This window comes from Gallus gallus, chromosome 2 (assembly GCF_016699485.2).
Source record: "Gallus gallus isolate bGalGal1 chromosome 2, bGalGal1.mat.broiler.GRCg7b, whole genome shotgun sequence".
In the NCBI taxonomy this organism is placed as follows: domain Eukaryota; kingdom Metazoa; phylum Chordata; class Aves; order Galliformes; family Phasianidae; genus Gallus; species Gallus gallus.
In genome coordinates, this window is record NC_052533.1 from 137,506,607 (window position 1) to 137,519,400 (window position 12,794).

The 12,794-nt window shown below is 44.0% G+C and overlaps 1 protein-coding gene across 25 annotated transcripts in view; it reads right to left on the bottom strand.

The window, feature by feature from the left end:
* Nucleotides 1–12,794, bottom strand: part of MTSS1 (MTSS1, I-BAR domain containing) — a 118,420-nt gene that overhangs the window by 19,891 nt on the left and 85,735 nt on the right. For 14 of the 25 annotated variants that reach the window (XM_015283095.4, XM_040679225.2, XM_015283093.4 and 11 more), the window contains 3 exons: nt 11,970–12,061; nt 10,255–10,329; nt 4,764–4,775 (listed from right to left, as the gene is read on the bottom strand). In XM_015283095.4, coding sequence (XP_015138581.1) covers nt 4,764–4,775; nt 10,255–10,329; nt 11,970–12,061 — 179 coding nt within the window. The remainder of the gene's footprint in view (nt 1–4,763; nt 4,776–10,254; nt 10,330–11,969; nt 12,062–12,794) is intronic. The other 11 variants (XM_040679289.2, XM_040679190.2, XM_040679180.2 and 8 more) reach the window with 1 other exon arrangement.

Below are 12,794 nucleotides of genomic sequence, written 5' to 3' on the forward strand. Positions count from 1 at the left end.
TATATTGCCCTCGCAAGGTCCTAATGACAATTTGTGGAGCCACTAAATGAGTGAATGCATCTTTTACATGAGACGATGTTAGAAACATGCCCCCGATCACTGGACTGAAGTACTTTACACAAGCAACTGACAGAACATCTTGATGCTAAATCCAGACCCGAAAAATTATCAGCATCCCAAACGTGCTGATGTTCAGTAACATCTGTATTTGCCTATGAAAAAAAATAATAATCTGATGTTTCACCATCAAAAAGCTTCACTAGTTTTACTACAGTCAACTAAAACCTTCTGAGACAGGTGAGCACCTTGTTCTGCATCAACCCCTTGCTCTGCAGCATGCCAACAATTCATTCCAAGTAAGGAAGAGCTGCTGCTCAGCCACTGTATCATTGTGCCAACACAGCTGTAGTCACAAGATCTTTTCATGCAGCTTACACCTCCGAATATTTTAAAGAACCTCAGTAGTGCAAACCTGTCTCAAACCCCCTAGAACCAATAAAACGTGCAAATTAACTATGCCAGGCACATTTCCATTTCACTGTTGCTAAATGCCAGGAAAACAACATTTTCCTGGTGTACTTTTAAAAACGGTGAGTTGCAGCTACCCAAAATCAACTCTCACGGACGATAACTGTTGTGCATGGACGATTTAGAACTATAAGCATGAGAAGAGAAGTTGTCTCTTGATGTGTGTAGATGACTCACGGTCAGGGTTAGGAAGGAAAACCTTTGCCTTATCATCATACGTATCGATCCACTACTCCAGAGAGAGGTGGAGTCGTCAGCTCCTCAGCACTGCCATGCAGACAGAGCAGCAAGAAACACAGCAGGAACGGAAGCGAAGAGAGTTGTGCTGTATTAGAGGCATTACAGACTGGACACATCCAAATTTGCTCTGTTCTGAGCTAGACATAGCCCAGATAGCCACGCACAGAGCTCCCGAGATATGTCTTCAAAGAACTGTGCACAGAGCAATGCCAGCACAGCCACCACCACAGCCACCTGGTACCAAAGTGCCAGCATGAACACCCACTGCCTGGTCCTCTAGATCTCCCTGACTGCTGCAGTGGGGTCATAAGATCAGTTTGGAAGTAAATAACTTTAAAAATAACATACTGTGACGTTTTGGTTACCTGCTTGCCATCTCAAAATTAGCATATGTCAGAAACAATTTAGAGAAGAACTGAGCAGGTCTCTGAAAATCTTGGGCCTTCTCATCTGTCATCCTTAGGAAACAAATGGGGCCCTTCTGACTGAAGACTTTTGCACATTTCGGGCCCTTTCTCATACTCTTCTGTGCTATCAGATGCGATGACTCTACTTCTCTGGAGCTGCTCTTTCAAATTCCTGATGAAACTCAGGTTTAGATTAATGCTCAGAACCTTACTTTGAGAGCTGCCTACAAGTAACAACAGGTGAAATAAGTTCACTTTTTTTTAAACCTACTGCTGGTTCACTTGTGTGGATGCATTCAGTGAAAAACGCATTGGCTGCTAACTAAACAACGCACTCATCAGCTCAGCTCTGCAGAATTGCTGTAAAGGTTCAGCTGTTTCACCACATCATCACGCACTCAACACAGGCAACTCTGTTAAATGCATCTGACTGCACTGGTGAGAATCCACACATTCAGAAAACAACTAGATTCTGTTGACAAAATGGGTTCAATTAGAGTGAATTTGGGTAATTTACTTGAACCCCACAAAGCGCCATGTCTTGGCACAGTGCAACAGAGGGCTCAAAACACAGAGCAAAAATAAAGCTCATTTACACCTTTGCAACCCACTGAATTCAACACTGTTATTAGAATAATGATCAAGCTGTGCACTGCTACAGCGTGTGTATATGTACCTATGTATGTATGTTTATATGTATATAAAATAGCTTTCCAGCATCCTCCAGAGCCCTGTGAAGTTCCTTGTTTATTCCTGCACACGAGTCAGGAAGTTGATGGACATACCATCTCCTCCCAGCTACTTTTATGGAGGGCTCTTGGCACCTGCATAGTCAGCGTGAACACTGAGGCTGTGGGGTATACTTCAGAGCAACAAGCTTAGGTGAATCACTGGGATGAGGCTCTGAAGTCAGATGTTTACATGGCACGAATACATCTCTTTCTTGATGTTTCCATGTAATTCACTTTTTAGGCACAGAAAAGCTTTTTTAACATCCTTTGAGAACTCCATAATGCAGTCATCAATCTAGCAATCCCTTAGAAATCAGGCATAACTCTTCCCACTCTCTGCATCTCCAGCTGCCTCCCACAGCATTCGGGCAGCTTAGGAATTTGAGGGATGACATCTCTGCCCAATGTAATCAGTTTTCTTGTTAAGCAGCCCAAATCAGAGCCCCTCAACACCTCAACTACACCTAGAGGACACCAAGGATGTAAGGGCCAGCAGTGCTCTGCCCCTCTCCCACCTCAGGTCTCCTTAAGTCGGACTCCATTGCTTACCTCAGAAGGGAACATGGAGCACTGGAAGACAGTGCGTTTTTTTCCCCTTTAAATTATGAGGGGAAGGTCATTTGACTACGGTGTCTGTGACAACCAGTGCTGCTATTTCTGCCTGTGGACATGAGGCACACTGTCATAAGCTGCATCAGCATCAATTATTCTCTCTAGCCCACATTCAATGGGTTTTAGGTTACCCATCTGGAAGCGTTCCCAAACCAATACAATTACCATAATGACAGAAAACAGTTCTGGAGCAATGTCATCACTCAGCAGCAGGAAAAATGCTCCTGAAATGAGGTGGAGGACCTCCTGGAGACAGGTTGGAATGACTCACCAAAACCAATCAGCATTAGAAATGGTCAAAATGTCAAGTGTAGTGACAGGTCTGACCTGCAGTCAGCTAGGAATGAGCGTGATGGTGGAGGGCTCTGCAGAATGCACCCATAGGCATTCAGGATAACAAGTCAACAGTCTGAAAAGGGAGGAGAAATTCACATCCCCCACCCCTCAAATGGGAGTTGTAGAGAGGAACGGAAATGCAGGATTAGAAGTTGTGGACTGACTTCCATCGTGGCAGGAAGGAAAGCACTGTGACTCATGGCATGACGCGGGTAACAGGCACTGAGCTGCAGAGAGTGAACTCTGTCATTATTAACAGGGATCCACTGCTGCTCCAAGGACAGTCCCAATATGTTACTGTCAGAGCAGCTGCTTCACATCATCAGCACAATGTGCAAGAGCTGTAAAGGAGCGACATGCTTTAAAAGATCAGTTTTAGTGATCTGTGCAAACCGCTGCGAAAGGCCTCATGCACCTTCTCAACCCTTGTCTGAAAAGAACTTCGGTAAAAGGTATTAAGCAGAAGAAAAACAGCTAAAGCTGATTTTCAACCCTATTTCATACTTACACTTTTTAAGACAACTTGAATTAGCAAAACTGTCAGCAACAACAAAGGAGAACAATGGTTGGCGTTTTTTTTCAATGCTCTCAAAGCAAATCTGAGTGTTCAAGTTAATGCTGCTACTGATGGAGTAGATAATACAGTAAAAACTGGTACAACTACTGTTTTCTACATTCTTGCTTAAAAGGCTGCTCCCTCTCACACTTTCCAGGTGTCTGCGGAGAACCTGAATATTCAGAATGGACCTTTTGCAGAATTTACACTATACCACACAATGCTGGGTGCACCTGTACCAGGGCAAAGCAGAACAGGCTCAACTCATTCATCCCCACATCACAGGAGCGTACCTGCTTCATCTGCCAGGCAGAACAGCCCTGTAAGTCCTGCACAGTGAGCCCTACGTGTACGCTAACCTGGATCTAGACTGCAAGCAGAAGAATTCTGCATCCTTATATAGAAAGGTAGAAAACCTCACTGCTGCAGTTAAATCCAGGGCAACCAAATCTCTCTGGTGGCTACCGGAGTAGCTGCTAATGTTCAAAAGTGCTAAGCTGTACCTTTAAAGAGAAGTTTCAAGTTACCAAAGGAAACTTGCAGGTGAATTACAAACCAGGGAAAACACAACGTGCGGTTTCAAGGGAGGGTGCAAGCAGCAGGCAGCAGTGCCCAGCTCCAGAAGCCCACGGAGTCATCTCAGTTGAGTCTCCTGATCAAATCAAGCCAGGCTTCTCCAAGGGCAGTGTTAAATATCTACATCAGTATGCCTTCAAGTGAAGGTATGACTTTCATCTCCCGGATTCAGAAGCACCAAGTTTCATTTGCAAGAGAATCTCAAGGCAACCACATTAGATTGGCAATACAAAAACTGAAACAGCACTCCAACGTAAACGGATTTGAGATGTGATCAAGCAGCAGAGGAGGAAACAATTGTGAGGTTGATTTCCACCCCTTCCCTAGCATGAAGTTTTATGTCATTTCTTATCTATCAGTTAAGAAAGGTGCATGCGATTTTTGGGAAGAATAGGGGACTTGGATCACAGGTTTACAAGAAAAAAACAACAGTAAGGACTTAAAGCTCTAGACTTTAAAAGTCGTATTAGCAATCAGATATTCAATTATTTGAACATCACCTTGATGACACGTCTATTCCATTTAACTTCTCTCACAACTATAATATGACTTATCGGTCCATGATAACCCCTTCCTGATTGTCTTCTTTTACAGCGTTCCAATTAAATGCCAAAAGAAGCAACAAATCAAAAGAAGGTTTGGTTGTTAGGATTAGGCAGTGTTTTAATTTCATTAGGAATTAAAGTCTAGGCAGTTAGTGGAGACCAGACACCATAAAGAGGCCACAGCATGGGCTACAATAAACCAGCCACCAGGGTTACAGCATGGCAGACTTACCCAGAGCCTCAGCTGTCAGGCAGGTGCGCATGGTGAGAAATTGCAGGACACAAAATTGACACAGAAAGGAAAATAAAAAAAGTCAAACTAGTATAGCAGCAATCCTAGAGTTCAGACATTATCATCAGCTCCAAGACAAGAGAGCCAGCGCTTCGAGCTACGCTATTTTGACTTCTTCTGTTGCTGATAAAGAGAAATGCGTTAGCTTTGCTTCCTGATGAGCCGTCATCAATTAAACTCCCGGTTATTTATCGTATGGTTTTATTTCAAGAGATTTAAAGCAGTTTAGGAACTCTGTTTAGCTTGGTGAGATCGTGGCAACCCGTACTTCAGCAGGAGGGCGGCTGCCAAACACCGGTCAGGCCATGGAGGGGAGCAAAGCACAAACCCTCACGCAGAACCCGGCAACTTGCACAACTCGAGGCGGTGCCGCATTACTCAGCACGCTGCTTCTCGAAGCCCTCTACAGCAGTTATGGTAATAGATTGTTAATGAAATGAAAAACTAATTGCTGATGCAATGTGGACGAACATCGAGAAGATTAAGCGTAATACAATTTTAATTAAAAAAAAAGATATATACAAAGTTTTGCAATAAACCTGGCCCGCTGTCAGTAAGATGGGAACTTTCAAGTGGCATCTGAAACTCAAGGAATGCAAATTGAGAGTCAAAGTAACATCTCTGGTTACTGATTTTTCTACATGTCCAACACGTCTTCACTGCATTTTCGTGAAGTGGAGCTTACACTGTAAGACTGGGGAGGGTGAGAGGAGTAAGGGCAAACAAGAAGAAAACCCCTTCGGGCACGATGGCCTCATCCACACAGGATTTCTTTCCCTGCAACAGCAAAGATAGTTTGCTCACTGTTTTTTCTCCTTCTGAGCACTATCCTACTGACCCCACAGTGCGTGCTGACCGTCCTCCTGCCCTCACTGCAGGCGCCATACCCCACTCCACAAGCTGAAGAAAATAAGGCCATGTCCCAGTGGAGACAGGGCGTGCTCTGGGGCCCTCCCCAGGGTGCTGCAGCAGACAGGACAAGTGTAATGCAGACAGAGTGCAAAGTGCTCGAATGGAAAAGTCAGTGTTTGCTTTAGGAACTGAGATGTTCCTCAGTTATGTTGAAGAGCTTCATGGTTTTTAGTTAAGAGTCACAGGGTTTGCACAGGCATCCTTGAGAACAGCTAACAACATCACAAAGATCAGAATGTAACACAAACACAGCTGCAAAGACAGCACAAACACGTCACCTTTGCTAATAGGGAGGAGGGAGAAAAAAAGCACTTCTGACAGTATTACATTAATAATCATCTTCTACTCTCTCAACTTCACTAGAGCTCTGGTAACAATACTTTCACGTGCTGCAGAATACCTCAGAAGTACATTCTGGTTTGGATACTCAACACAGAGGACACAAGGTAGTGCTGTAATGTAATCTACAGACAGAAGTCATTTACATTCATATGTGTTACATTAACCTTGTCATTTTATTGTTATTTACTCTATATCATTCTTTTTCGTAAATCCCCTTGGATTTAAACCTTTTCCTCAAAGCTTGAAAGTAGGGTGATGTGAAGAACCTGAAAATGAAACCTACCAGACAAACCTTCTGCCCTAACAGTGGAAGTGAAACCTGTCCTGTTATCATTCTTGTCCAAGCTGAACGAAATAAAGAGAATAAAGCCAACATGCACTCCACATTTTACCCATGCATTTGCTGTATTTTAAGTTAGTTGTTTGAGCTAGACACTTTTTTTTTTTTAAAGAAGCTAGAAACCATGCATTCTGTTAACCTTCCAAAATGGTTACATGCAGAGCCACAGCTGCTCTCTCTCCTCTGAATTCAGTATAGCTTCAACAGCTTCTAGCTGCTATGCATCCGCTTCTGAGGCCTCGACTCAGCAGAAACCTAAACATGGAATTTATTGCAAATATATACATAATTATTCTGCTGACTCGGGTTAGCTGGGCTGACTTCTGATTCCAACGTTCGCCTGAAAATAAAGAGCAATTTAAGAAACGTATGCAGTTCCACACACTGTGTAGATTCGGCTGTTTAGATGAGAGCTAATTTCAGGGCTGGGGTGGACAACAGGCTCAACTGGCCACGCTGTCTTGGGAAGGAAAGGATGCACTGTGGGGAGCACAACACGTGCGGAGACTGCAGGGACCTGGCGGGTGCACCAGGAGCCCATTCAGGCTACGTAAGGTTTTATTTTTCTCTATAGTCAAAGACAACAAAGATAATAATATTGGCCCTGCAAGGTCTTTCAAAACGCCAAGACCTTCATTTACACACGGACTTGTCATTTCATCAGATATATTCCAACAAGGAACCCAACATCACTTTGTTTTGTTTGGAAAGCTTGGTGTTTTCCTCACTGGGTCAAGCTTTGGAAATACCTTTACTGCAATTAACACAACTGCTGTGCAAACAGAATTTCCAATAAATGCTCTCAAACACCAGGCCTGAGCTCTCAACTTGGCTGCATGGAACCAGAACAGAGAGACCATGAAGAAGCCAGAGAGCAGGTAAGCCCAAATGCACTCAGCCCCTTATTGCCAAGGTGCCCAACCCACAGAGCTCCTGCTCGGACAAGCCATGCAGCCCAGGTCATCTCCCAAAGATCTGCAAGATGCAGGCAAGGACATGGAGCTCTATGCATGCAGCAGGGCCCAACTATGGGAGGGGGACTGCAGGGAGAAGACACCGCTGCCACAACATGAATGAGGAAAGACAGGGTTGTATCTGAGCTCCTACATCTGCAGCTGCCCAGAGCAGATGAGAACCCTATTTGCATCCAGTCACAGAAGAAAAAGCCTCAAAGACATTTTTAGTAGCATGCACAGTATTTTAAGCAAATCCACAATTCAGCAAACATCTCACTTGCCCACAATCACAAAGGGTGCTCAAAAATACTCTTCCAAGGACTAGGAAGGGAACAAATTCGTTGTCTGAGTTCCCACAGGGGAGTCAGTGACTTTACAAAACAACCAAAAGGGACAGGTCCTGCTTGAGGAAGAGGAGAACAACAACAAAGTCTGAGCAGTGAGGAGACAGAGCTGCTGGCACACAGGACATCCACACACTGAGCCATGCGCCTGCCAAGATGGTTTCACTTGAGAGTTCCCCTGCCCATAGTTTAAACTCCATTTGTGACCTAAAACAAACTCCTACAGCTTTATCATGTCATAAACAAACCCCTTCGTGGCTATGTTTGTGCCTCAGTGGCAGCAGGAGCAACATGCTCCACAGCTCAGCACACTGAACAGACCTGCCAGGGTGGTGGGACATACACAGAAGTTTGCACAACAACATTTCACAATGCACTCAGACCAATACCATATTCCTTCAAGGTAGGGATAGAAAAAGCAAAGAGGGGAAAATATACTTGATTTTTTGGTCTTCTATATTCAGCTGTGCGGGGAGCCTGTGAGGTGGCAGGTTGGGGCATCATCACATCTCTCTGAACCTTCACATCTCTCTGCTTCTCTCCTCCTCAGGGCTGTGAGAACAATCATTTACAACTTGCAGCTTCCCACGATTATGGCAGGTCTTCCTTGCCCTTGCACTGGCTAGCTGGAAGCCTCCATTGCTTCTATCTTCCCCATATGCAGCCCCTGTGATCAGCTGTAACCCAGCCTCAGCCCCACTGGGCTGGGGATCTGGACCCAAAGGCCTTGTGTGGGACAGAAGTTCTGAGGGATACAGCACAGAAATACAAAGGGTTCAATAACAGAATCAACAGCATCTCACAGCATAGGAAAATTAAGCCAAAGACTGACATTTAAAAAAAATAGGCATTTCCATCGTAGCACAGCTGCTATAAAAGTGAGAGAAAAATGAGGGCTGTTCCACTCCCTGCTCAAACATATTTAATTCTGAAGGAGGACAAGACACTCGTGCACTGACCTCCTCTTCACCAGGCATGGCACACATTTCTGGAGGGACAGAGGAACCCAGAAAGTGCTGTTTCCTTCTCCAAGAATGCAGACAGCTTTACTCTACCAAGTAGGCTAAAAAGGGGATGGAGCTAAGAACTGTCAGCTCATGGAACTGGTTCAAAAAACAGTTCCTTCTCTCCACATCAAAAGCATACTTTTCTCAGTTCTCACCTGCCACGTGTTGAGGGGTTGCTTCTACCACACAGGGGCAAGAAGTGATGGAGCTAGAAAAGGGTAAAGAAAGGAAAAGAAAGGAAAAGAAAGGGAAGGAATATCACAGACCCTCTAAAGCTGTGGGTTTGTAGTCAGACAATTCAGCACACCAAACGAGAAACAATCACCCAAAAATAGAACCACAAAAATCACATCCCCCTGAAGATGACCAATCTGACGTAGACCACTGAACTTCTCCATAGACAGACGGACACACAGAGCCTACTGAGGTACATTCTGCCTTCCAACTCTCTCCTCTACCCTCCTCCTTCCTCTACCCAGACAGCTAAAATTCAAAGGTTTTCCAGTCTTGTGGCTCCCTGCTAGCATTGTTATTGACTCACCTATTAGGAAGGACAGTTAGAGACAGCTCACCTACTCTGGTTAATGCACGGAAAGACCTAAACTCACACAGTTAAATAAGTTGGTATAAATCCCACCCCAGTATTTGCTTTGCTCATCTCTGCTGGCAGTTTTCAGGCAGGAGGGTTTGCGCAAGTTGAAACCTGCAGGCTGAGAGCTGTTCAAATCACATTTCCCTCCCAGTGCCAGGAAAGGGAACGAGAAAGTCTGCTTCTGCACAAGCTCCATGTCATTTCACAAAGCCTGGTGGGGTTTGCACTTTGCTAAGTGAAGCCCTCAGCAACGGCAGCGCTGCACCTATCGAGGTGATGCATGTTTCAGCTGATGTGATGATGTAACTCCTATGGCAAGATGGTGGTGAGAGAGCAGTAGGAGCAGAAGACTCAGCTAAGACAGACTGCCTTTGTGGAGAACTCCCTTTCTTTTCTTACTCATCTTTAGTTTTCTATGGTTGCCAAGTGCCCCCCCGACAACAGCCCGTACCACCTTCTCATGCTCTGAGGAATAATGCAAGATTTAGGAGATTATAGGCTGCTAAAAAAAAAAAAGAAAGACAGAAAGAAAGAAAAAGGTGGTGGAAAGGGAGAACAGTAAGAAACGTTAATAGCTACAGAACATTTACATAATGGCATTTTATATTATTCCAAAAGATTCCAGAAAATTTTACAGGTATCTGCGGAAGTCACGTTCCAATGTCAATGTTCTCAACAGGAGTAAGTTTGCAGCAAGAGCTCTATTTTAAAACATGATTGACTTTGTACAAACAGGTTTAAGGCTTTTGTGTAAGAACAGTAGAGAGCAGTTTCAGAATATGATTTAAATGACATATAGTAATTGTACCCTGGTGTTCCAGTACATACCAAGGATACATTCCAGAGGGCTGCATTATTACAACAGAGTCCTACTGCTGCTCAGTCTTTGTCAGTGAGCACAGCACAGAGGTTAACAGTACATGTATAGAGCAAGTTACCTTTCTTTGCTTTCTTCTGTAGCTTCAGTGTATCAGACGATTTCTTTTTTATCTCTTGGCGGGCTTTTTTGTACTCTAAAAAAACACAGTCTCTGTATCAACACGTGATGTTACAATGGATGCTATTCACAGAAAAGGCTATCTTTATGATATCAGATCACAAGTTTCAAGAGGACAGCTATTATTAATCAGAGCAGCTCAAAACTCGCATTTTGCAGTGCCTGTATGTTTGGCTTAATATAACACTTTAGGGTGTGTGCACATTCACATAGCAGATCTTCCCCAAACAAACAAAACCTTTACAGAAATAAGAACTGAGAACACGGTACAAAATTAGAGTGCTTTTCAGCTCAGACACTCATTCTCTCTCAGGAATGGAAAACAGAGATGACAAGTTTCTCAAAACATCTGTGTTCAAAAACAAGTATCCAGAAAGGGCAAGGCAGAAAACATCCTACAATCTCTACCCAGCATGAAAATCAGGCAGAGGGAGAGAGTGCTAAAACATGGCCCGAGGAAGGGTCACTGCCAGCTCTTCCTCATGAAGTAGAGCACACTGCTGCTGCCCTCGTTTTCAGATCGGCTGCAAATCCCGGCAGAATTAAAATCCCAGAAGAAAATATTCCACTGCTAGTCCAGGCCCACTAAAGGTACCAGATACGAAAACTGATACTTAAAAAATAAAAAGATAAATGGCATGTATGCATATATATACCTACGCATTCTAACGCAGGCAGCCAATGCCTTTCAATAGGTGGAAAAAGAGAAGCAGGTACAGGAACTTTACAGTTCCAACTGCACCCCCAGCTGCCACTTTGGTGAGTCAGCCCTACTTGTAGGATCTCAAGCGATTCTTCCCTCCTACTCACTCCCTCCTTAATGCTCTGGAGCACAAGCTAGAGATTTCTTCAAGTGCTACTGATATAACTGCTTCTATTTGACCACAGTAAGAGTGGGGCAAGAAGTAAATCCTCTTCTAAGGGCTGAGCACGCTCCCTCCCATCAGTTCTCCTGTCCCCATGGCAATCATGGCAATGCTGCTTCTTGAAGCCATGGTAAAACTCCTGTTTTCAAGATTGTAACCTGTTTTCAGCACTTGTGTTAGAAGGCCATCATTCCCTGGTACAAGTTTTGCAAAGCCAAAGGTGTCTACCAACACACTCCTGCTGTGCAATGTACCACAGTCTCCCACTCATTCCCCCAGGAAAGCCTCTGGAGTGGTACCCAGAACTGCAGTTCTGAGCACCCCGTGTCCAATGGCACAGCTTTCTAATTCCCCGGGTGCCCATTTCTGCACTGCAGCAGATAAAAAGTAATGACGCTGAATGTTTTACAGGGCTGTGGCTGAGACATAACACGATCTAACAGTTAGCTTTTAATAACAACCCGGGGGCCTCAGAGAGTTAGATGTGGTATCCCCAGTCCTCAGCACTACCAGACAACATGCAGCAGGAGAGGGCTAACAGTTAAACCCAGCGACTGCCTACCAGTGTAAAAAAACAGCCCATCCTTTGCAGTCCTGAAAAATCAAACGCCAAAACGTACACGTAAGGGTTAAAACTGGTTAGGCACTTTGGGAAAGAACGTTTTAGAAGAGAAAAGCTGTTATACATATCTAAGCACATCATTCAGTTTCCCACTACAAACATAAAAAGAGGGCGAAAAACTGGTATTACAATCTTACTCCTATTAAAAAATTCTTCCTCTGTAACTACCTTTTGCATGGTCTTTATCCAGTTGATTGGCCACTTTCTTCCACTCTTCCATCTGTTCTTGAAGTGGGTTTATCAGACAGTCAATTAAAGCACTAATTTTGTTGAAAAAACACAAAGAGCAATCAAATCCTGCAGATGCCCTTATTCTTATAGAGACAGCCAAGGTCAATACTGGAGTATTTTTACTTTTGCTGTGACAGCTACCAGTGTCACACTGTAAACACCAGAACATAAAAACGTTTAAGCTGGAGAAAGCAAAAGGACTGGATTAAAAAGAACCCACACCACAAGATAACCAGAATCACCGTGCAGAAGTTCAGGACAATGAGAAACAGAGCGTAAAACAGAGAAGCAATCTGAAATGGAGCAATGGAAACAGTTAGATGCTGCTCATCTGTCACAAACAATGCAGTCTGAATGCATACCCTCAACACTGAGAAGTTATATGCAGCCGTGATGATTGTAAAATCAAATGGCATGTGTATATGCACAAGAAGACAGAGCAGCTGTAGAAGGAAACAAAATCCTGTCTATCCATGTGCCTCACCTCTTGCAGCAGAGCCACTGGTACAGCACTAGCGATGCCCCCCTAGCTAATCACACTGGGATCAAATGATTGAAGTAGCTAACTCTAGGGTAACCGGAGACAAAAGTTCTCTCCTCAGCCAATTTCATAAATATCTTTACTCTATAAGGAAAATCCATTCTTAGTCATCAGGCAAATGGTAAAGCAGCATTTAAGTTCACCTCAGGTGAAATACATCTTTTTAAGTCTCTGGTTAAAAGAGCACACGTGCAAACTGCTCTCTACTACAGAATTAGGTT